This window comes from Galleria mellonella, unplaced genomic scaffold (genome assembly GCF_026898425.1).
Source record: "Galleria mellonella isolate WM207_F2 unplaced genomic scaffold, CSIRO_AGI_GalMel_v1 utg83, whole genome shotgun sequence".
NCBI lineage: Eukaryota > Metazoa > Arthropoda > Insecta > Lepidoptera > Pyralidae > Galleria > Galleria mellonella.
The window spans coordinates 197190-221404 of record NW_026442162.1 but is presented as its reverse complement, the minus strand read 5'-3'; the positions used below and the strand labels follow the sequence as shown (position 1 = coordinate 221404).

The 24215-nt window shown below is 34.2% G+C and overlaps 1 protein-coding gene across 15 annotated transcripts in view; it reads right to left on the bottom strand.

Moving 5' to 3' along the window:
* Positions 1-24215, bottom strand: part of LOC113517083 (protein muscleblind) — a 210883-nt gene that overhangs the window by 21178 nt on the left and 165490 nt on the right. The window contains exon 1 of one of the 15 annotated variants that reach the window (XM_052901922.1): positions 8874-9071. The exons of the other annotated variants lie outside the window; for them this stretch is intronic. Coding sequence (XP_052757882.1) covers positions 8874-9044 — 171 coding nt within the window. The 5' untranslated portion in view covers positions 9045-9071. Of the gene's footprint in view, positions 1-8873; positions 9072-24215 lie in introns of those variants that run through there. 15 annotated transcript variants of the gene reach the window in all.

The window sequence follows — 24215 nt, the reverse complement described above, 5'->3', positions numbered from 1 at the left end:
TTTTAGACAAGAAAACATATTCCTTCATTTAGTCTGTAAAGCTGTCGGCATAAATCAATTTTCTAAACATAACCAGGGTTTATTAACCGCAGTGATTTATGTTGAAAAAAAAAAAAAAAAAAACGAAAGTTTGTTCGTTGTGTGAGTACCTTGCATTTAGACAATGGGATGTGGGATATGGAATTATAGTATGCAGTATATTAAAAGTAGTGGAATGTTATTGCACCATGTTACGTTAATGGAGCAAAGGCCGAAATCGAGTCGACAATGTGGGGGTGTGGAGCGCAGTCGGCGCCGCATTATCTAGGTATAATTAAAGCGGGCAAGACTACGGCGAGACGTTACGCCCGTCCTAACGACTTTTATGGCGTATGTAACATTGCCGGCACATAAAATAAATGTGCCGCCTCCAGCGCCCCGATATAGCACAGTATTCCCAGATTAATCGCCAAAATGTTTGCTCTCACGCTATACGACTGCTGTTATTCCCAGTCTACACATAATGAGGTAGATATTGAAAACTGTTTATGTTTTTAGGGCTCTGTACCTTGAAATGTTAAACGAGACCCTTTATTGTATCACTTTATTGTCTAGCAAGGTCATATTAATAGGACTGGCTAAAAATATCTTCTTTCTCAGCCGGAGTTAGTCCATTATCCAGTATAAGCATTTTTATGAATCCCCCATTTTGATGATATCGTCAACATAGCGTAATATCTTGATTTTTCTTCAGCTAGTGTTTAGTCGCAATTTCGTAATCACATGACGCTTGCTGATCTCTTTTTCAATTAAGATTCTATAAGGTGACATATCTAAAATTTTATTTTTATCATAACTTAAGAGAAATTATGGCACATTTAATTGTCACAGTTTCTGTAATTTATCAAAAAGTTCACATACTTTTGAAAGTATCACTACGTCTATACTTTCAAAAAGAAAAAATATTTGAGGTGATAGAATTTTCATCATGGAGCAGCGTCAGGAGATTATCAGAGTCGATAGTTGGTTGGTTGGGTACTCATTCTTGGCTCGGTTAGGAAACGAAATTGGATTGGGTCTAATTATGGGTTGTATCTTCAATTTTTTATTGTTATTTTCCTATTGTGTATCATAGTTTACAGACGGTAACAGTTTTAGAATTAGATTGTCTTCGCAAAAACATACTCGCTGTATCTTGCAGCTTACCTTTCCTTACCATATTTAGTATATTGAAAAAATTAGTGGAATTAACATATAAAATATACAAATTGATATATGATGAGTATCGATTTCAGTTTTTTTATTATTAGTACATAAATCTATCGTATTAAGTGCTCCTACGAAGTGACTAAAAAAAGAATCTTGAACTATAATTATTATCGAAACAACTGTTCCGATAATAATTATAGTTAATTTCTAAATAAATATTAACTATAAGAAACAATTGTTTTCACAAATGCCTTAAATGGTAATGTTTTGTTTTTAGTTCACTATTTTAATGATATTTCAACTGATACATGTTGTAGTGTTATTGACTAATGACATTAAAAAGATGATGTGAATGGTCAATTCTACTGCTGAAATCATGGCCTTTGTAACTACCTGATGTTATCTGATACCAATACCTTTTAACATTTACCATAAAAGAGAATCATTTTAATCTCACTGATGAAAGTGGTACATTCGTATATAATGAAAGTATTTGTAAGTTACATTAGTCCTGGTTTATTTCATTGTAGGGACGGAAGGAGCCGCTGACCGCCCGTCGTCCCGGGCCGTCATTTAAATCTTTATATGTCCACATTAGCTTTATAGGCGACGGGGAGCTTTCTCCGAGGTTAGAGGCGCCTGAGTGCACTTTTATTGAGGATGAAATACCGTAATTGCCACTTGGCGCCAAGCCGTGACAGACGAGTTCCGCACGTGCTAATTGTGCAATCCCTTATAGGTATTGCTAGTGACTCCAAAATTTGCAACTATCAGGTAAATTTATAACTATCAGTAAGTAGTAAGTTACTCTTTCCAGGTTCCTATTAATATTATAAATTTTAAACTGAGTTTGTTATCTCTCCGTGCTTTAACAGCCTTAACAATCATTATGAAATTTAATATATACATTATATGGGTAAAGAAAGACATCATAGATTACATTTAATTTCGGTCACGTGGATAATGTAAAAGATAGTAAATATTATGATTTTATAAAAAACTACTTTAGTCAAATACATAAAAATTCTCATGCAAAGAATTGTTTCTATTTTATAACACGACTTCGTTCGCGTAGTTGTCAATTTAATGAAAATTGATTGAGCTATAAATGCGCTAAAACTTAACTAATAAACAAACTCACTTTCATATTTATAACATTAAACAAGGTTATTTATTAATGAATAATGTTGAACGTGGTTTATATATACAGCATGCGAGTTAAGAAACATTAAAAATATTTTAAGTTAAATTTATTTACGTTTTTGGTTCAGCCACCGTGCCGAAATATTGGAAACTGTCTAATCTTATTCCTTAGACTTTATAACTTTTAACTATAAAAACCCCGAGACTTTAAATATATTTACTTAGTATATTGTTTTCTTACTTTTCTTATATTCTAAGTTCTAAAAGTTCTATACTTGAAACTTGAATTAGTTTGTGTAGGTGCTTTAACTGTCGTCCCAGTTTAGAACGTCAACATGAATTATCAATATTAAAACTGATATATTAATAATAAAAATATATCGATTTATAAAAAGCTCTACTCCTGAAACCGACAACCATTAACTGCAATTCGGATATAAAAATAAACTGATTAGATATAGGCAATATCATTTCAAGGAAATATGGAAAACTTCGTAATTTAATTTTGATAATTTCCATGACTTCAAACATTTCTAATTCAACTTCTTTAGTGCGTAGGAAGGTATTAAGCGTGATGAATCATATTGAACAATATAATAAGATTTTTAGTTCGGGAATCACGGGTCCATACAAAAAGGAAGCCCTATCATAAAAAGGAAAATATTCAAAACAATAACCGCTTTTCATATCTCAATCCCCAAACAGCCATAATCTTGACAAATGACGGTCTTTCGAGTATAGTCGGTACTACGAGTCGCATTGACAAAGCCCCAAATAAACTGACGCGGACACATAAATAAGCATATTCGATGTTTTATTGAGTGGAGGAAATACGAAGGAAATAGTTTCCCGCGTCATTACGCGACACATCAATCAAAGGGCCAGCGGCGGTGCGGATTTGGAAAATTTTTGTGAGATCGATTTATAAGTAAGTACAGGGGCCATAATGATTTCCTGATATAGTATGTGGGTAGGTCCAACTAGTCAGTGTATAAGGCGCAATCGAACATGCTTGGCGCAGTAGTAAATGACTATAAACGTTGAGGCGTGAACTCCGCAAGTGGTATGGAATGAAACAGGACCGAATGCACGATATCTGCATTGTAGGGCGGCGTCGTGGCGCCGGCGGGTCTAGGCGTCGCGGCGGCGGCGCATACATCAGGCACGCGACCTCTACTCCCCCCACCAGCGCGGTCCACCCCACTCACCCGCATCAACCACCCCACGCCAATTATCATCATTGTTTCTATTTTTGACTGCGATAATGGCTTTTTCAGATACCAAATGCGGTTAATGGGCAACAAGAACCTGTTAAATATTGCTGATTAAACCAAAGCTAAAATAATTTCAACTACCACACCATTTATTGAATACATACAAGTACATAATATAAAAGATGTTGCAATTTTGGCTACCATAAACGCGGTATGGTGGTGGCCATGGTGGCGTCCTCTGTTGTTGAAAATTTAAAAGTCGGTTTTAAAAGGCTTTAGAGTTGGTTTACCGAAAGACGATTTACTTGTCTTTTTTAGCATGAAGTAAGTAACAAACATTGAATTAAAAGGTTTATCTTAAAATTTCGGAGTACGAAATTTACGGATTTCACCGATTAAGCTATGACTGATAGCCTAAAATATCAAGGTAAAGTTAAAACTACAGGAGTTAGACGTCTGTAATATTGGACAGGAATTCTTCATGTGACGTATTCACTAAAAAAAGGTTTTTAGTAATTCTCTCGAGAGCAAAAGGCAACAGGTATTGCGTGGGCAAAACAGAGTAGGTTACTTCAAATAACTTCGTTACCTTCTCTATAATAAATAACATTATTCGCGTTTATTGGAGTTAATGTTACTAGGTTTTTAACGTCAGTTCGGGTCCCATTGCTCGAATTTCAGACAGGTCAGGCCGCGCCACGATAGCTGACAGATCGTGGGAACGTCTGTCCATTGCGGCCTGTCGTGTGTCGTGCCTTGGGATAGAGCTTTAATAGTATAAAAAATGATGTTCGTAACTTCGAAATATATTTCATCGACAACAATGAGAGGATAGTAAGACACTAGCTCATAAGCCATCAGTTTGTATCAATAATGTTTATTGGAGATGATCAAATTATGATGTCATTAGATTGTAAAAAGTTCTTGTATATATGAGACACAGTTTCAAGGGTATTATAAAACATAAGACAATGTTGGACGACTGTTGATTTGGTACCAGCACTTGGAGATAACTAAATAATAAACGGAAGTCAACGACCGATAGAGGTTTTAATTAACTTTTCTAATTAAAGACGTGAGAAACTTTAAGATATATTGCGACAAAGGATAATTGTGGATATTTTATTGAAATTGTAACTGATGTCAGCTTAATAAAATGCTGTTTTATGCACTATACTTTTCAATTCTACTTATTTATGTCTTTCAAAATCATACTAACTTTAAGGTATCTACGTTCTACAGAATTAATTTCAATATCACCACAATATATAATATCATGAATGTAATTGATATTATGTTTGTTTGATTATATTATTTCCACGGTTAAACTACTTGTCAAAAATATATGAAAATTTGGTTTAAATTTATACGACGAACACAGAACCACGTGTAAGGTAGTATTCTTGGAGTAGTAGTATTTGGAGCTTTCTTGTGCGGCCTATAATCTACGGCTCGGTGTTGCAACAGTTTCATGATTATATTATATAATAATGAAATAAGAATATAATTCGATAATACGAATGATTTAAGCAAAGGTATAAAGTGGAAAGAGTTGAGAAAGGCATATGTTCAGCTATAGATTTATGCACGAGTAATCTGCGACGATGATAGTAATTACGTTAATAAGCTATATAATAATATTGAAAAAGAAGCACGATAATACTATAATAGCATAAAAAGCTTAGAGTGTATCTTGAATTCGTTTATCTTTTATTTATTTTCAAATCAACTATAACAACAGGATAATGGAACTGAAACTGACACATTATGGTAATAAATTGTTAACTGTTAGGGTCTTTCGTTGGTTCTCGGTTAAGTTGCAGGAATGTAGTAATTCAAAGCCACAATTATTTCGTATCAAAACGGGAGGGCAGTAGTAGAGTAGATATTTAAGTGGATTCTATAAGGGACCAAGCGAGTTGGGAGCACGGTGCTTCTGTATATCTAAGTATTTTAATTAAAGCATTCTATTCATAAGAGAACATTTGTAAAATGTATTTAAAGCTTAATCTAGTATTTTTATTCTACCGCAGAGGGTTTTGATAATAGCAGTTTATGTTTGAGTACTATTAAGTATTCTGTATATGTTAATTTGTTCCCAGATGGAACCTAAAGTAATATTTTTTACATTAGTAAATTATGGTGTACTTTTACGTCTCATAATTATTAATATTTGTATTTAGTATGAAAAATAAGACCTATACGAGACTATATACATATCAATTACAAAGCTGAGTATTTTGTAACACGGGAAAAAACTACTAATCAATAAACATAACAAATAAATTGTTAGAATACAAAACATTTCCTTTAAAAAATTGTCAGGGGCCAGTCGAAAAACATATATTCTATTTAGTCAAACTCAAAATTTATTAAACAAGAAATTGACTATTGCCAGTGGTATCTATCTGATTTCACATGCCACTGTGGTGATATGTTGTCATAATAATATGTATTGTTATAAACTCTGTTTAAATATGTGAAGGTTATATAAATAGTATATTATTAAGACAAAACGCAATAATCGTCAATTTTTCTGTATTAAACAAAGACACTGCGATGTGCACACAAAAATGGCGGAGTACATTAATGCAGATTCATCAAAAATACGACAACCTACATATATATCGTATACACGTAGGTAGTAAGGTAACACTAACGTTCGACGGCACGTTCCACGGGATACTGAGCTCGGAAGTCCCTGATCCGGGGCTGTGTGAATGGCGCTTAATAAAACGACGTATCTACTGAAAATACACTTTGTTTGAAGCGTATGAGCGAAGCTTTACGGCGAGGCGGGCGGGCTGGCGCGCGAACCGTGTCCACAATGCAGTGTGCACATGCAACGTTGCCGTACTCCCATTATCCTATGCAAATCCGGATTTCCCAAATATCACGTTATGTCGCGGGCCACCTCCTATCGCGGCTATTAATAACCCGCCTTGTTACAAATACGAGCCGGAGTTGAGCCGTTTAGGCCACCGACGAAATGCACTATCCGTATGTTGTTCCATTTCGCTAAGATTGCAATTGCATATTTTACTACTAACTCATTAGAAAGAAATAAGTCCCCAAAACGTTAACACAACAACTAATGAGGTGAAGCGTAAACCGTGTTGAAATGAATTAAGTAATACTTCAACATTATGATTTCACGTTGATGTAACTATGAAATTAATTTTGATATTTTTCACCGGGCGCCGGGGGAACTCGGCCAATATTAATATTCGAGTAGGTAAAGTGTTTATCGCTTTAATCGCGTAAAACAGGTTAGTCGAATGAAGGGTGTGTAGATCATGCGCCGAGGTCAGCGCCGCCGGGGTCAGGTCGGCTCGGGTCGTGCACTCAACGATCCCTTGCGACTGGGGCAGTGCTAAGAAGTTTCTACTATTACAATCACAATTAAACGATTACGCCAATGTTCGACAACAAAATAATGCGTTCTAATAATTTCATTAATAGTTATAATTTTGGATTTTCAATACACTAAATTTATTTTTCTTAAAATCAAGGCAAATCAACAAACTACGGCCGGTTCTAAGTTTGATTCATTTAAATTCGTAAAGAACAAGTGCAAATACCGCATTATTATGATGCGCTATACATAGTAAAAATGTATGTAAACTGATCTACAAGGATTACTTAGAATCGAAGATATTATGCATTTTTAATATATTGCTTTGCAAGTGAAACTACTGCTGTAAGGTGAAACATGTGGAAATGCTACATAATTATTTGCTTACGTATTAAATACAACAGCAAAATCTTTTATTTCCTTTCCATATCATTTGTGTCACGTTAAATTAGCCCAAGTTGCAAGAATTATTATGCAACGTTGAGAGTATTATAGAAAACTTATTTCTTTCTAGTCCATATTATACATATCGGGTGTTAATAATTTCATAAAATAATCGTATCAAAATCTGACACTGTATTATAATCTACACATACAAAGTATAAATGTGATAGAAAGTTTGTAAATTATCTTGGCGTTTTAACGACACAATCAATCGACATTAAATTATTATTGGTATACCCGCAGACAGTATTTGGAATCATATAATGGGTTATATTAATGTCTAATATTTAGTAGAGAAAAACGAACTTTAGTGAATATATAATTTAGGTCTATATTAAAAAACCAGCTAAGTGCAAGCCGGACTCTTGCGCCGAGGATTCCGTACAATTTTAAATAAATCAAAAATTTATCCCCTTACTTGTGCTATACAAGATGGTTTCTTGTCAAATTTCAAGATACTAAGTCAACGAGACGTACCCTACTGGTTTTGATTTACTTGCAAACGTCAAAATATACACTATAAACGGCCTTATGGCACATTTTTTTTCACATCTTCAAGGAATTACAGACTCGTGTATTTGATATTAATTTCAGTTTGATACCTCCACGCATTCTTGAGATAAAGAGTCTTGATAGACGGGCATGTGGGCAAATAACAAAGCGACTTTATAAGGATTCCGTTTTTATTTCTGAAGTACGGAATTCTAAAAAGATATACATTACACACAGTAGATCCAATTAATAGAAGAAAGTGCAATTATATACTGTGAAGAAACTAGCAGCATTATTAGAGTGGTGTCTTAGTGGGCGGCTTGGAGTTAAGGGGGACGGAATGGAGCAAACTGCTTGCACTCGCTCCTTACAAGTTTTTTGAAGAGTGTACTGGATAATTAGATTAGATGCCGCTACCGACTGAAACGACGCGAAATCCAACGCGAGCCACTTCTTTTTAAATAACCTTAATTCAAAGTTGAGTTTAAAAAAGGTAATTTTAGGGGATTAAGTTATTCACTTGTATAATTTAAAATAATTTATGTACTTATTAGTTAAATTAAGAGTTGAAACTTATACTAAGTTTTTTCTTTACAGTGGTGATAATATTAAAGACTGAGTACATAAAAGACTATATTTAAAGAATAGAAAGAAATGTAATGTGCTACGTTTTGTAGTGGTATTGAAAATGTAAGAGTAGCTGTCTGTCTGCATAGTAAAATCAATGTCTCAATAGCTAGAATCGATTTCGATGAAAACTGATATGGAGATAACTAGAACCCTTTTTTTAGCTACTGCTTAGCGATAAGCCCGCATTTTGTATTACTTCTCATCAAAATTTACTGTATTTATTATTTTTTTATAAATGGCGCAATAAAGTGTAAATAAATAAAAAAACCCTGAGAAAGGAGATAGACTATTTTTTTTAATTATAAAATTAATTAGTTACAACATTAATTACTATTTAAAAGTTGCACAGCAATAATTTTAACGTTAACACAAAAAGGTATGTAAATTAAAATATTTATTACGCTCACCTCAACCCAGTAATCCGAATAATATTTGTTATTTAGACAAATGAATGCCAGTACACAATTACTACGGGTCCGCGCAGGAAGGCAGCTGTCTACGGAATGGCCTGCGGCGACGTCCACGTACCGGTAAAATTTAATTAAATACGGCTTCAGATTAACTCGGTAAGGCTTCATACAAACTATTCTATTTCATATTTACCACCCTTCAGTACGCGTGTACGAGGGCACTACAATCGATACGTCCACCTACGTTACTCTATATAGCGTGTAATAGAAGAAGTACCTGTTATTAATATCCATTGTAACAAGAGTGGCACTTTGATGAGATTACCTGAAACAGAAACAATGTAAAATTAGTCAAGTCTGGTGATTTGTTTACGACGAAGTCAATTAGCCTAAACAATGTCTGTAATAATAATAATGACAGGAGTGACGAATCAAAGTTACTCCAGTGTAAAGTCTTGACTGTGATAATAATGGGTTCGGTTGAAGCGGGGACGCGGGGTTGCGTGGGGGCGCGATTGTATCGCATGATAAACACCGGCCGCCCGTCGCGCGCCGCGCCATCCAACAACCGGAGCTAATTAAACAACAACGGAGAAAATTAATTTGATTGTTTCGGAACTGCGCCTCTTTGTTAGAGGCCCACGAATGAGTTACCTCGAGAAAATATTTGCGCCTTGTCCTTAGATGCCACCCCGGAGGGCAATTTCCACCATGTTTATTGTGTGAGAAATGAACGTCGCCGCCACATATGCATGAGGCGACGATGACACGCTAGAATAGACTGCTGAAGTGATGCTTAGAGACAACCGGCGGAAAGCCTCTAAGTGCAATGGGGATTAGGTCGATAACAAATACAGGGACGTGTTCAGGGTATTTCTCTGTTGAAAATATTTTTTTTTATATAGAATTTTGTAAAATCAATATCTGTGAAAATTTATTTAACATACTGATATATAGTCCTACGTATAGGTCCAGTACTTTTAGAAAATAAAGTCTAACTTTATATAAGTAAAAAAAACATGTTAGTGAAAATGTGTGCTAAGATAGAGGATTTAAGACATATATAGGGGTTTTACAGAATGGCGATGTAAGTACTATATATTATAAAAAAAAATATGTTGATAGTAGTTACTTTATTAAGACTACAATAATTATATTAGGCCAACAAAGTAACCACAAGGTCGATAGGCGTCACCGTTGATGCTGTAAGTATGGCAACCGTTTATGACAAATGACGGTCGCGTGACGACGCGGGTACACGCTTCACTCGGAGATGGCGGCGGGTCGTTCCGATCGCTGCAGCGTTGCCAGGTGTGATTTTTGTATTTACCGAAATTACAATTTTTTTTTTCAAAACTGATATGATTTTCTTTCCTTTCAGCCAATTACAAACTTGTACTAGTTTTGACTAGGCTTTACTACATAATTACTCAGTGAACGACAAAAAGAAAACCTCTTCCTTACGCTGACTTTTTCATTTTATTGTTTATAAACGCATGGTTTATAAATACCAAAACCGTAAAAAAATACCCAAATTTTTACGTGCATTTTATTTTTCTCCAAAAACTTCTCCAACAATTACATTTTTTCAAATTATCTTTTCAACACAACTTTTATCAAAGAATTGTGAAAAAAAAAAAAAAAACTCGTTCTGGCAACGCTTGATCGTAGCTCTTGTTGTGTAACGTGGGCACGAATGTGGTGGTGTCGCCTTACATGCACAACCCTAGTTCCATGATCGTATAACCTTAACTCCCTTGCCATTATTAATGACATGCTGTAATTAATTACACCAACGTCTTTGGATACACTATAAGGAACACATGTTAACAAGATCTGATAGGAGACCCAACGTAACAAGATCATAATATTATACCCATGTAACAATATAGCCAATGTCGCGAAGTACTACTGAAGATGAATAATTCATAGCTAAGTTTAGTGCTTTGTAGTTCAAATTATTATATGTAAACCATTTATGTATTGGTTAATTAATTTATTATTTTTACAATTGGAGGAATTAGCCGTAAACGGGTTTAGGAAAAACGAATGAATGTGTATTCGAAAAGTTGTCGGTGTGAAAATGCTGAATTACGTTTGGTATTTGGATCGGGCCACTCGTCCCAACTGTGAATTATTTACTCAGCGCTGAGTGCGGCCCCGGACGCCGCCGTACACGGCTCCGAGATAGATTGGAGACGACAAACTTTTGTTTATGACAAATTAATTGATTTGACTGTAGGACACGCTTTCAAATACTATGTAAAAACTAAATACTACGGGAAATATTACATAATATGTATTACGGATACTAGACAACTAATAAACAAATATAAATTTATTTTTCTTTTATGACTACGTATAGTATAATATTAAAAAGAAAACACTCAGACCAATGTAAACGGGCATACTCATGGATATAAATATTTGTAAAATGCGGGAATCGAACCCACGACTATTGGAAGGCCAGGTTGTAGAGTTTGTTAAACCGTAATATCGATTATATACCTATATTTAATTTGCAGCATACCTAGTGCCAGAAAAATCTAAGAAGTAATTAATAATAAACTACTTTCAGCACAGAAAATATTTCATTAAAATTAAAAAAAGAAAATTTAGTCAACACTTTAAAAATAAAAAAAATATGAAGTCAAACACTGAATCACTTTAGTGGAATGCCACCAAAGGGTAACGAGGGGCGTCCAAAGAGTGCGAGGGGGACTCATTATAGGATGCGCGCTTCATCTCATTCGGGATCGACAAAAACAGGCCGCTGTCCGTTACGGTTTGGGCCGCAATTAAACAGGAAAAAGACCGACGGCCGCTCATTGGAAAAGCGCTGAACAAGTGAACAATACAACTGCTATCTAATTACTTTGTGCCTCCACATTGCCTGTTGTCCTACTATGTAACGGCGTTGTACAAACTTGCTTGCGGTTTTTATCTGACCGAACCTATGACGAGGGCAAATTCAACCGTATACAATGTTTCAGATCTTGGGTATTTTAATTTGTATATAGGATGAAAATGGAACAATAATCCCACCTGCATTATCGCTATATTCTGAAGGTACTAATGAGTAAAGATAGATGAGGATGAATGCAAGTCAGTTGACTCATCAAGATAAATTTATAAGGAATTTTATCCATGATAGTTTTCATGTTGGGACCGTGTGGAGATTGACCTGGTATGGTATATTACTGGCAAAGGGTTTGCTAGTCCCTGTTATTAACAATTCTCTCCTCTTCTGTTATTTTAATTAGGAATATATAATTTGCAAAATTTTAATTAACAATGGGAAATATTTTTGCAAATTAGACCGCGCGACCGGTGTAATTTAAGGTTAATTTTCCTCTAGTGCGTTAGGGAAAATAACTATTTGTGTGGCAGAACGGGTGTGGAATAAAGGACTAGGAGAGTAAAATTATTGCGAGTCCTTTTGGTCATTAAGTCATTAAGCAGAAAAGAGGTGGGGTTTAACACAATCGGAATCAAATTAAGTTCATTCAGTTGCGGTAGAGCGCGCCGGATTTAGTTGATTCAGCGAGATGGTAGACACGTGCGGCGACTGGCCCGCCCTCTCTTTGCGCAAAGAATAAGAAATGAGCCGATAAATTAAATATGATAATATAATCACATAATAATAACTTCTTGTATCTGAATTTCTTTGAAGGTGTTCGCCGCATAGTCGATAATAAGGTAAGTTCTTTCTTCAATTGAATATTATATGAAAATAATGTTTATTATTTATATTTAATTAAACTTCGATAGCTTGTAGTTTCAAGTGATCGTGGGAATGTATAATTAACTTTATAAATATCAGTTTTAAGTAATCGCAGGGAATGTGCATGAAACTTCATAAATGTACGTTGAATACATTCCAGCGATTCATATAAGGCAGAGTGATAAATTTCCTACGCCGATGGTACGTAAAAGAATGATTGTGTTCGTAAGTATCAAATTCCTCAAAAAGAAAAGGGGCTCATTAAATGATCTGAAGCGACGAGTACTTTCGTTTCATGGTGATAAATAAACTCGAGCAAGGGGTGATTATTCCGCATCACGTGTATTCAACAAAACTTATGATCGCCAACAACATATTTTCCAACGAAAAGAGTTATTATGCAAAACAAAATTCACAATTAATTGGGTTTTAAAAGTTAAATCACCACTACGACCCGACAAAGCTCTCGCGAATAAAGATTTATTACAGGAAATATGACGGAGCTAGTCATTTAAGAGCGAGAGAATTGCGAATAATATTGGAGGAACTAGGAGAACGCGATACGGCCGGTGGTGCAGTGACGTCCAGTCTACATTACGAGAGACATCAAATTTGGAACGTTCTGGTCCGGTTATGAGCTAAGCGCTGCGAAGTTCCACGTCGAGAATGGATGGTCGAATTAATTGAAATATAGCGTCGCGCCGGTGTGCGATCGTGCGGTGGCAGCGGCGGATTGGGGGATTAAAGTTGCAGCAGTAGAGAGCGCGAGAGCAGGTGACGCCAGCGGCGGAGCGGGGCGGGGTGACCGGCTGCAGTGCAACGCCCGCTATCAGCTTGCCAAACACGGAGCCGAACCGTTGAAAAATTGCGCTGAACGTCTTTCATTGCCGCCCCCGCATCCGTGTGGACACGAGCTACATACAAATAAGGAAGGCGGGCCCATGCGCCCGCCACTCGAAACACCACGGAGAGCGCAATGTCTCATAGTGTACCTCGATAGGCAAACTAAAATATTCATGTAGGCAATATATTTATAAAGGACGTTAAGAGATTCCATATTGTTTGATTCAAGTATGTATGAATATGTTTAATTTAGGCTACTTTTGCAAAAAGGTATTTCTGATCAAGTTGCATCCGGCAAGTTTTGGCCTGTGAATTTGGCACATGAATAAAACTTCTAAAAAAAGTGTTAAATATTGAACATTGTTCATTAACATTGTATATGTGATTGAGTAACAATCATACATGCAATCTTTTATATTTATAATATTACGATATATTCAAATACTATTGACTGATAAATACTGCGCCTAAAATTAATAAAATAACAAATATAATAACGATTTGTACGCTGAGTAGAAAGGGCTACAATTAAGGAATAATCGATAAAAATATTTTTTATGTAAATTCGTTCCATTAAACATGATGATAGAGCTATTTAGCAGGCAGTAGAAAATATTAATACAAAGACAAGTGCAACTACCACAACGATTCTATATTTCTAGGATACCGCCATCAAGTATCAACTTGTTTTCAATTTACGAAGATTTATTTTTGTCGGCTCTAATGGATAGAGGGGTAAATAGAATTTCTCAAAATTATAAATAGATAAATAACCATGCATAAATGCTAATAAAAATATATTTAGTAAATAAGGAACAAAATAATAGTTCTCAATCCAAAAATAAGGGTATTAAGTGGGCGCTAAACTTTATTAAAGGTTCGACAACGTCAAGGGCCGGGGCGGTCGACCTTCATAAAACAAACTTTATGACAAACAATAACATTTATTACATAGTTGAGTATTAATGCGCACTCCATTTACAGCTGGGCGGGCGCCGTGGCGGGGCGCGCCCTGCATTGTTGGCCGCGGTGCCAAGCTCTCCTTACATGTTACTCGCCCTCGGCATACGATATTCTTTCTTTATGAAATGAATATATGCGTAATTCTAATCTAATAATATTCGTTCTTTCATTTTTCGTTCGAATTTTAGTTTTTTCTATAGAAAATGGAATTATGATAATTTATATTATATTTTACGCATTTTAACATTGATTTTCATGTCATTTACTAAAGGAATATCGACGGGATTTGTTGTTAAAGGGAAGTAGCCACTGGTGCCTAGTGGGTTTCGGTTGAAAGTCGAACTTGTATTATTATACATTATTATCATAAATATTATAAGCTAATATATTGTAATTATATGTTGTAATGGTTCTATTTTATAGGAAAAATGAAGGAAATGAACATTTAATAAAACGAAATTCTTAGCTTTCAAGGAAGAGTGGACTGTAACACGCGTCTGGATTGTTCTTGTTCTAGACTAGAATAAAATTTTATATAGAGCATTATACGTGACAAACGACGCGAACGACATGACTATCCTCTTTAGCAATACTTTTAGTGGACATTCGTTTATTCGATTCAATATATACCAAATATCAGGCATATATAACTAACAGGTACAATATCGATGTAATGATGATATAATAATAATGAATAAGAGAATGTGCATGTAATTTTATTTATACATATGCGGCGAAAATGTCCTTCTTCATAACAATGAATAAAGCATATGAAATCCATTTACGAGGATTATACGTATTATGGCACTGAGATTGAGCAATTCTTCACTGGTTTAAATTTTTTTATTAGGAAATGATGTAATTTAATTTTATATTAATTATTATAACTGTAAAGTTTGATTATTATTCTTTAACTTCAAATGTACTAAAGAAGTTATAGTTAGTTAATCCATCGGTTAGGATTGTACAAGTGTCAAGCAGTGTTTATAATTAGATTAAATCCACGAGAGTATACGAGGATTGTTTAATGTGTCATATATTCCTGATCCGGTCAGTGAAGTAGGATAAGTCACTGGAGGACATGTGTCACATAGGGGTCGATATAGGGACCGTTTTTATTTCATCCGTGCGTACGGGGAATATGGCGTTGTTACAATCTCGTAATTTTCCAAATTATCCTTAGTAATGAGGTTCTGACCTGAGTAAACTTAGTAGTTACGTGTCGTAGTAACGTCAACTCATTACGATATAATTAGGTTTATGTTTTAATTTCTTTTAGTAGCGTAGAGAGGTAATATACTTGTACTTATGACTTAAATACCTCTCTGTATAAGTTGTACTTTGTATATTTGAATTTGAAAGAAGAGAGATTGCAAAAACGCATTTCATAGTAGTGTTTCATATATATGTTACTGATGTATTACTTAAAAATTCTAGTAAAGTAAGCCTCATAGGTGGCTACGCCCATATGTTAGCAGTAGCATTGTAGACGGCTTTTCGATAATAAACCTATTCATATCCATGATTTCACTCTTTAGTTCCTTAAGAAAATCTCAGTTATCATAAACCGAGAGTGTGGAAAAATGGGAGTTATAAGATGTGAAAGTAAAATGTAAAAGATGACTGTAAACATCACGACTTATATTATACTTTATATTAGAACATAGTTCTACAAGTATAGGTGATAAAACAGGCAGACAAAGGAAGTGTATCGTCCATTATCGAAATAAAATGACGTGTTCGAGTTTGTCCAGTCATAATTTATTAATGATATTGTACATTACACAGACGCCAGTAACAAAATCTATAATAATGATAGTATTAAATCATTACTGAATATAACTTAGTACCTACTAACGTATTGTATAACAAGCATCTAAATATATGGTATACCAGGCTTAACATTATAATATCACGTAGAAGGCTAAGAAATATTGTACAACATAACGTAATTGACCAATCAGTACCTAATTTTCTAACTGCGTTGTCAATTCACTATATTTGTATTCACAACATAATAATAATAATATCTTTATGATTCCATTAAAGTCGCTGTTCATAGCTCTGTTGTATTTTATATAATTTAACTCTAAATCTTAAATATGTAAGTAAATCGGCAACTGAGAAACCATTTGAAAGATTATATGATTTTAAAGTAAAATGTTTCTATTATAATTTATATACATTACGAGCTTCGACAAATTATCTTCAGGCATAATTATAAAATTTTAAATAATATCATAATCATCGATACAATGAAGATCTATCTAAAAGTCACAATAGAAACCCTGAATGTATCTATTTAGAGAATTTTCAATGTACACAAATACAAATTAGTTTCTTTTGTCGTTCTTTGTACAATTTTATTCTAAACATATCGAGTATTACAAAATCAATATAAATACTATGAGCACTATAGGTAGTCATGAAATATGTTGAATTTGTAAACTGATGCCCAGTTCAAACAAATCCGATTACGTTTTCGTTTTCCAATATATTCATAAATTGTTGCAGACAGAATTTATTTCCAAGAATGTTCAAATGCGGGATTTTCTGTGTTATATAGAATTATAATAAATAATATTAAACTGTTATAGGTATCTAGTTATGATAAAGGTTTTCATTTACATCACTTGATGACACTTGATGAGGGTGTGCGACTCGGGAAATGACTATACAATTCGCTATCACGTTCTATAGGCACCGACTTTGACTTTTTTTAAGGGAATTTCAAAAGAAGTCCCACGACGCCTGTATTTACTAGAGGGAGACTTTGTACAAAAGTCGATTGCTTGGGTACCTCTGTCCCATTCGTGTTTCAACCGTGAAGCAGTTGTGTTTGCATAGCTGTGTTTCGGTTTGAAGGGTGGGATATGGCGTGAATCTACTGGGTACAGAGTAATAACACCCGAGTCTTCAGGAATGGCAACGCATGGGGGGTATCATGGGCGAAACACTATACTCTGTTATGTCCATGGCATTGCTCATGTCTATAGGCGACGGTTACCACTTTCCATCAGGTGGGCCGTCAGCTTGTTTGCTATTCTAAGTTGTATAAACAAAAATTCTTTATTTTTTAAATGAATATTACCAATCCTGAATCGATTTTGTCATTATTTTTGCAATCTCTATTAGAATTACTAAAACTGTTTATAATTAATGAATATGTTTCAATATTTTTTTTATTTATTTAAAAACCGATAGAATGCGCTTTCTTATTAGTGTTCGTTATTTAATTAATATTTATTTTGATTATTTTTTTAATTGCGGAGAAAAAAATGTCTTTGATTATTTTTGAGCAAAGTCATGTGGATTTTGCTGAAAAATAATTCTGAGCAAAGTTTCATGTTTGAATACAAATTCGTAGTACGTTTTAAAAACAAATAATTTTGAAAGTAACAAATGTAAAATAAGGAAGAATTGACGAAAATAGGTTAATTAGTCTCAGCTATATACATATGTAGATACTTATACAAGAATTGTTGGGCGGTTGAAATTAAAACGAGAAACGCAAAGTACAACTTGAACACTCCGGGTATTATGCCCGCCAATAAAGTATTTTCTAACAACTTAAGCACCACTAACTAAAGGCTGATGTTACTCACCATTACGTCGCAAATGGGAAACCCAAAGTAATTGTCCAAATGGTAATGAGTAAGAGTTATTATGAGCCGAACCGAAAGGAAATTAAGCAACGGTTTAATGTGTTAAGGAATAAATTGGCATTTTCTTCGTCATAAACCTATTTATGTGTAGCCCTGTGAAACTGAGTATGTGTTAAAGTACATATTATTTAAGAATTGTTCCAAACAAAATAAACCAATTTTAATTTTAACAAAATTAGTACTCGATCAATACAGGACTAACAGTGTATAAAAAAAAAATTGTAATTGCTATTATTTTTAATTGACTTACTTTTATAATGGTTTAGAAAACAAAAAGCTAATATATTTTAATAAAGATGAAATATAAATATACATCCTCATATATGCCATATTTTCCTCATAGATCCTATTACAAAAAAAAGCCTTCTATAATTAGAGTACCTTTATCGAATATGAGGTAAAAATAATTATAATTCTTAGTTTTTGAAGAACAGGATAATTTTTATCTCAATAGACTAATTCAAACAAATGCACACAATATAAAAATGTACCTAGTAGATTTTTTCTTTCACACTACCGTTTAATAGCTAGGTATAATATAATGAATATGATTTAGTAGCTGAATATTGCTCTTAAAGTGAAAGGAGAAAAATATCAATACTTTTTGTAATCGATAGGGTCAGTACCATAATTTTATTATGATCAAATTTATCTATTTTGCAGGACATAAATTTATATCATCAGATAAAGTTTCTTAGATATATAGTAAAAATTCGTGTGACCAGTTTTTATCATTCTAAGGATATCGTAAGTAGCAACTAAGGAAACAAAAGAAAGTGTAACAGAAGAAAAATTTGAAATAAAACCTCTATTAAGTCACGTGGCCAGAGAGGTAATAAATAGGTTAGAATTCTATAATAAAGAAAACAGGAATTTAAACTTGCACTGATAATATGAGAATGTGTAAACAGTAAAGAATAACGTCAATTTGGTAATCAGTGGTAAAGATTAAAGTTTGTTTGTTACCTCTTGAGGTTTTAACATTTCAACCAATCTTCTTGAAATTGAGTATACACATAGTATATTTGTGACTGGTATATTTTATTTTTATCGTTAAATACACTTTCTCCCGATTAATCTACATATCTCGATTATACGGATGATGTCGCGATTAAGACTAATAAAAAATGAATTAAAACGATATTGAAAGGCTTAAATGTAGTGTTCATTGTCGTGAACACTAAGTTCAAGCCTGTCTTGCCGTTAACCACTATAAACACTTCCAAAATAGTATCCGCTTTTCGGTGGTCTTATAAAATTCGGCAAAGGCCCGTCATTAGACAATATCATTTAAGATAGTGTTTCACAAAAAAAAAAAGTACTGATTTTAGTTGTAACAAAATCGGCAGTACAGTTTTTAAATAAAACTAACTGATTTAATATTATATATTACTGTAAGTATATTTCTTTCAGAAAAATATATATTTCTTTCTTTTCAAAGATTAAATAGGTTTGTAACTGACGTAGTTATGAGGTAATAAACATAAAAAATATAAAAAAAATTACAACCGAATTGAGAATCGCCATTTTTATGTCAGTTGAATATTAAATGAGGTAAAACTTGACTGTTACATTGTTATATATATATATATATATATATATATATATATATATATATATATATATATATATATATATATATATATATGTAAAATTTTAAACACAGAACTGAAAGTATAGCATAGGAATATGGGAAGTTAAATAGAAGTCCGTAAAAAGATTAAACGGGATAATATAGATCGCCTTATAATACGCAAATACAAATAACATAAATAACTTTATTTGGTAATAAACAAATACGTTATTCTGAAACATTTTCCGAGTTTGATATGAAATATTTGAAAATGGGGAGAAAGTAATGTCGACATTAAACATAACGACATTAAATCATGAAGAAGTATGCTACATTCGACCGCTGTTAAGCGTTTATTTGGCGATCTACTATGAAGGGGAATAATTTCGATCGCACGTGTAACGGTACTCAATCGTAGTCGGTAATGTGTACGCGTAATCGTAGCATTTACGGGCGGCAGTCGTCGATGCTCATTTGCGTATCTAAGTGGGCCCGCGGAGGCCATTAGCCGACGATCGAAAGCGTCATTACTCGCGTAGTGTCGCGATAAGGAGCCGCAAACGTCGTAGCGGCCGACACTACATCCTTAACGACACGGCGCAAGGCGTGCTCTGAGTGGACACCGTACCATCCCTTCCCCATCGGAACGAGGCGAACATTTGGGAAAAACTTCTGGCAAAATTTTGCAATATATTACTGGTTCATTTGCGTTCAACTCGAGACATTTTCACCTGACCTTCAGTTTTCTTGATTTATTTTGCATTGAATGTCTAAATTATATTTATTATTAATTTGAATAAGTATATTTAAGTATAAGAAAGATAAAGCGGCAATAGGATGGTCACATAGCTCGAAGAATCGATGACCGATGGGGAAGAAAGGTTCTTGGGTGGCGACCGCGTATGAGCACACGCAATGTAGGACGACCCCCCCCCCCACTAGATGGAGTGACGACCTGAAATGCATTTGCAGGGAGTCTGTGGATGCAAGTGGCTCAGGAACGTTCTTTATGGCAGTTTATGAGGGAGGCTTAAGTCCAGCAATAGAAGGATAATGGCTGAAATGACAATGATGATTAATTTGGACATTGTAATTAAACAGTGATTAAATTGTAAACATTTCTGAAAGATTATCTGCTTATCAATATAAAGTGTATATCTGTTTCTAATGGGTTATTAAGATGTGATACTAATAACATAAACTGCCGCACTAAAGATATCTATATTGTACAGATCATATGGAATCAGCCGCATGTTCTGCGGCATAGTATTACAAATAGGGAAAGTTGGAGAGATAATAACTTATTAAGTACCTAACTACAGACATGCTAGTCATAGCATGTGATTTCATAAATGGTTGCGAAACGCCAGCGCCATTGCGGAGTTTCGTCGTAGATTTTAACGAGATTGCCGGCAGTCGCCGTTGCTAGCATCGAACTTGCGAAAACCCCTCCAACACAAGTTTACAACTTATTAAAGGAGATCTCTCCGATTTGATATTAAAACTCGGCAAAATACTTTTCATTTTTTTTTTCCAACTTTTATAATTTCCGTGACTTTAAATTAAACTGCTTACCTACCACAAGTAAATAAGAAATAATGTGCATACGCGGAACTACTTATCTATAAATATACTTTGGATTGATACAATATTTTTATAGTCCAACTCAACTTTAAACGCGCAAGTAACGAAATTATTCTAATAGTTTTCTTTTTACCACATTTTTACTGCGAGTTTTAATGTACATTGTAAGCTTTTATTTCACTAATTTCCAATTTTTAATGCGTGACATTGATAAAGCATTTTGAATTTAATTTGGCTCTTATTACAATTTTAAATAGCTTAATTACTTTATATGTGTAATTAATTTGTGGTTCTTAATTTAAATGACATTTTTTATTTAGAATTTGTTTGCTTTTTAAGGAAAACGGTCACGGAAATCTCCTTTGGTTGTCTAATATTACTGATACATAAATTTAGAATTAATTGATTTCTCATAGTAGCATAACCAGAATTTGGTGATAGATTTGAATAATACTCCTCACAACGGAGGTCATCTGCGACGTTTCTATCGTACTACGTTCACCGACGTATGTATTATTCACACAGAATAAACAGGGTTGTCAGACTTCTCCAGAAAATACTATACTTTTATTAAGTTAGGAGTCAAGACAATATGTGTAAAAGTTTCTACAATATTTGTTGCATACGAACATATACAAATACCATTTAAGTATATTTTTAATATTATGAAGATGGCAAACAAAGATACAGCCCTTCTGATAAGAAATAGTCACGATAGTCTATGGACGTCTGTAACACCTGGGATGTACCATGCCCGATTCCAACCCTGAACAAATTTTAATATTCTTTTTTTGAAGAACACTATATTGTATTAACATTTAATTTAAATATGGTAGATGATGCAACGTTTAGAAAGAACATTAATCAGTTTGTTTGAATTATCAATTTAGACATTAGAGTAACTATTCAGTTTTTTGTTGAGAGCAAGCACAGGCTTGAAAGCATTAGTCTCGGGTAGAGTATGACATCGAAATTAGAATAGACAGCCCTGATACGTTGCAGGATGAGCGGCGGGCAAACCAGGTCTATACTCATTATAATACATTTGAGTCGAGCCGGCGGAGGGCCGGCGATGGCGCCGGCTCGGCGGCCAACTTCTGCGATGGCAGACTATGCGACCGATTAAAATTTCATCTCTCTTTGTTCGGATACAGAGATAACGGATCGATGTGCTTCACTAATGCTACAGTATGATCATCGTTATTCTATCTACCTATCTTCATTCTCTTTAGAGGGTTTGGAAGGGACCGAACCCCAACCACCTCTATACTTATACACATACACATGTCTCGATTTGTTATTTATAACAATTAATCATTGTTCTAAATTAAATAACTAAAATATTCAGTCGATGCACGACGTTATTTTAACTTAAATATCACCGTGCATCTTAGTCAAGACTCGTCTTAGTCATCCGACGAAAATACACAAAGAGGCATACGTGTCTACACACGTAAGCGGTGCTTCATGTTACACACACTACATTATTGCCCAATGAAATATAAGTAAACTACTTAATATGCATATATCACATTGGGCAATAGTTTTTGTGAATAACAAATTATAAAGTTGCATTTAGAATTATAGAAGGTAGAGTACCTACACAAGGGCTAGAACATATACATATAATATATTATAAGGTAGGATTACATAAAAAAAGAACGTAAAATTGTACACGAATGCAGTTGAATAATTAAAAAAATGCTCTTAATTATCTATTTTTAGTACGTTTACATTAAAGGTCAAAGTCAGGGTAAAGTTCAACAAGTTTAGATATGATAAAAATTTCCAGTGCAGACAGACCGATAAGGATATCTCAGTCTATGCGAAGAAGAAAGATGTGAAATCTTTTTATTACAAAATATAAATCTTTGTAGAACTTTTATTATAATTGTAAATTATAATAATATAAATGCAATCTTTTTCAGTTTTATGTTAAATGAAATTTAAACTAGGCACATCGACATAAATAAAAGTGAGCAAATACAGTCTCTATGGCAAATCTTAAATGCATCTGAATAACCACGTAGCAGTCTACGATACATAACTCACGTACCTAAAATAAAAGGTGACAAAGGAAGCCATTTGTTTAGGTATTACGCTATCGGCTCGCAGCATGGCGGTGGAGGCTTTGGTTTTCTTGTCCGGTCGATTTTTCAGCAGACGCGTCTCTATGTGTCTAGGAGAAATTGAGAGAAATAGGCGGCCATTTATTTATATTGGGGCATTCTTAAACAGCGATATAATTTGAAACTGTCATTTTTGGGTTTATCGGATCCAGAAACATTATGTCGCTTTGAATAGGAGTATGAATATAAGGAGCTGGACTGGATTCTACTGCAAGAGTTATTTAGAACAACATTACTGTTATTTTGGAGAAATAAATCAGGCTAGCTTTATATTCCCTTCACAACCGACAGCGGAGCCTTGGAAGCTATTACAGTAGCCGTAATGAGATTTAGAGCGCTCATATAAAGTTATTTATGTGCAGAGCGCGACTTCTGTGCTGGTAGAAGCATCAGTGTCTCAACATTCCAAAGCTCGTCAATTGGACTACTATATAGTATTATTTACCTCATAATATGCAAAAAAATATGAGGTTACGTGCGTGCTTATAAATGCTGTGTCATAAAGTGGAAGCGTTGAAGAGCTTTTTACTCATAGCTATGACATTTGACGTTCCAGAGTGGTGGGGTGGGGTAGGGTGGAGTTGCTAGACACGCGGCAGCGCGGTCATCCATCACATTGTGTGTATTCTATCTACCCGACGGTTGCGATAGACACGGACTTGCGAACATATCCACGCTTATTATCATTTATGTCTTGTGACAGTTGATCAACAAACATTGGTTAAAAGATACTAGTTGGGTTTTCTATTTGTAAACATTACATCACATTTTTATCTTTATGTCAAAAGCTATCGACGTTCACTTGTCCTCATATTTATTAACAGAATTTTCTTCGGTCTTTTGTCATATGCTCCTAAT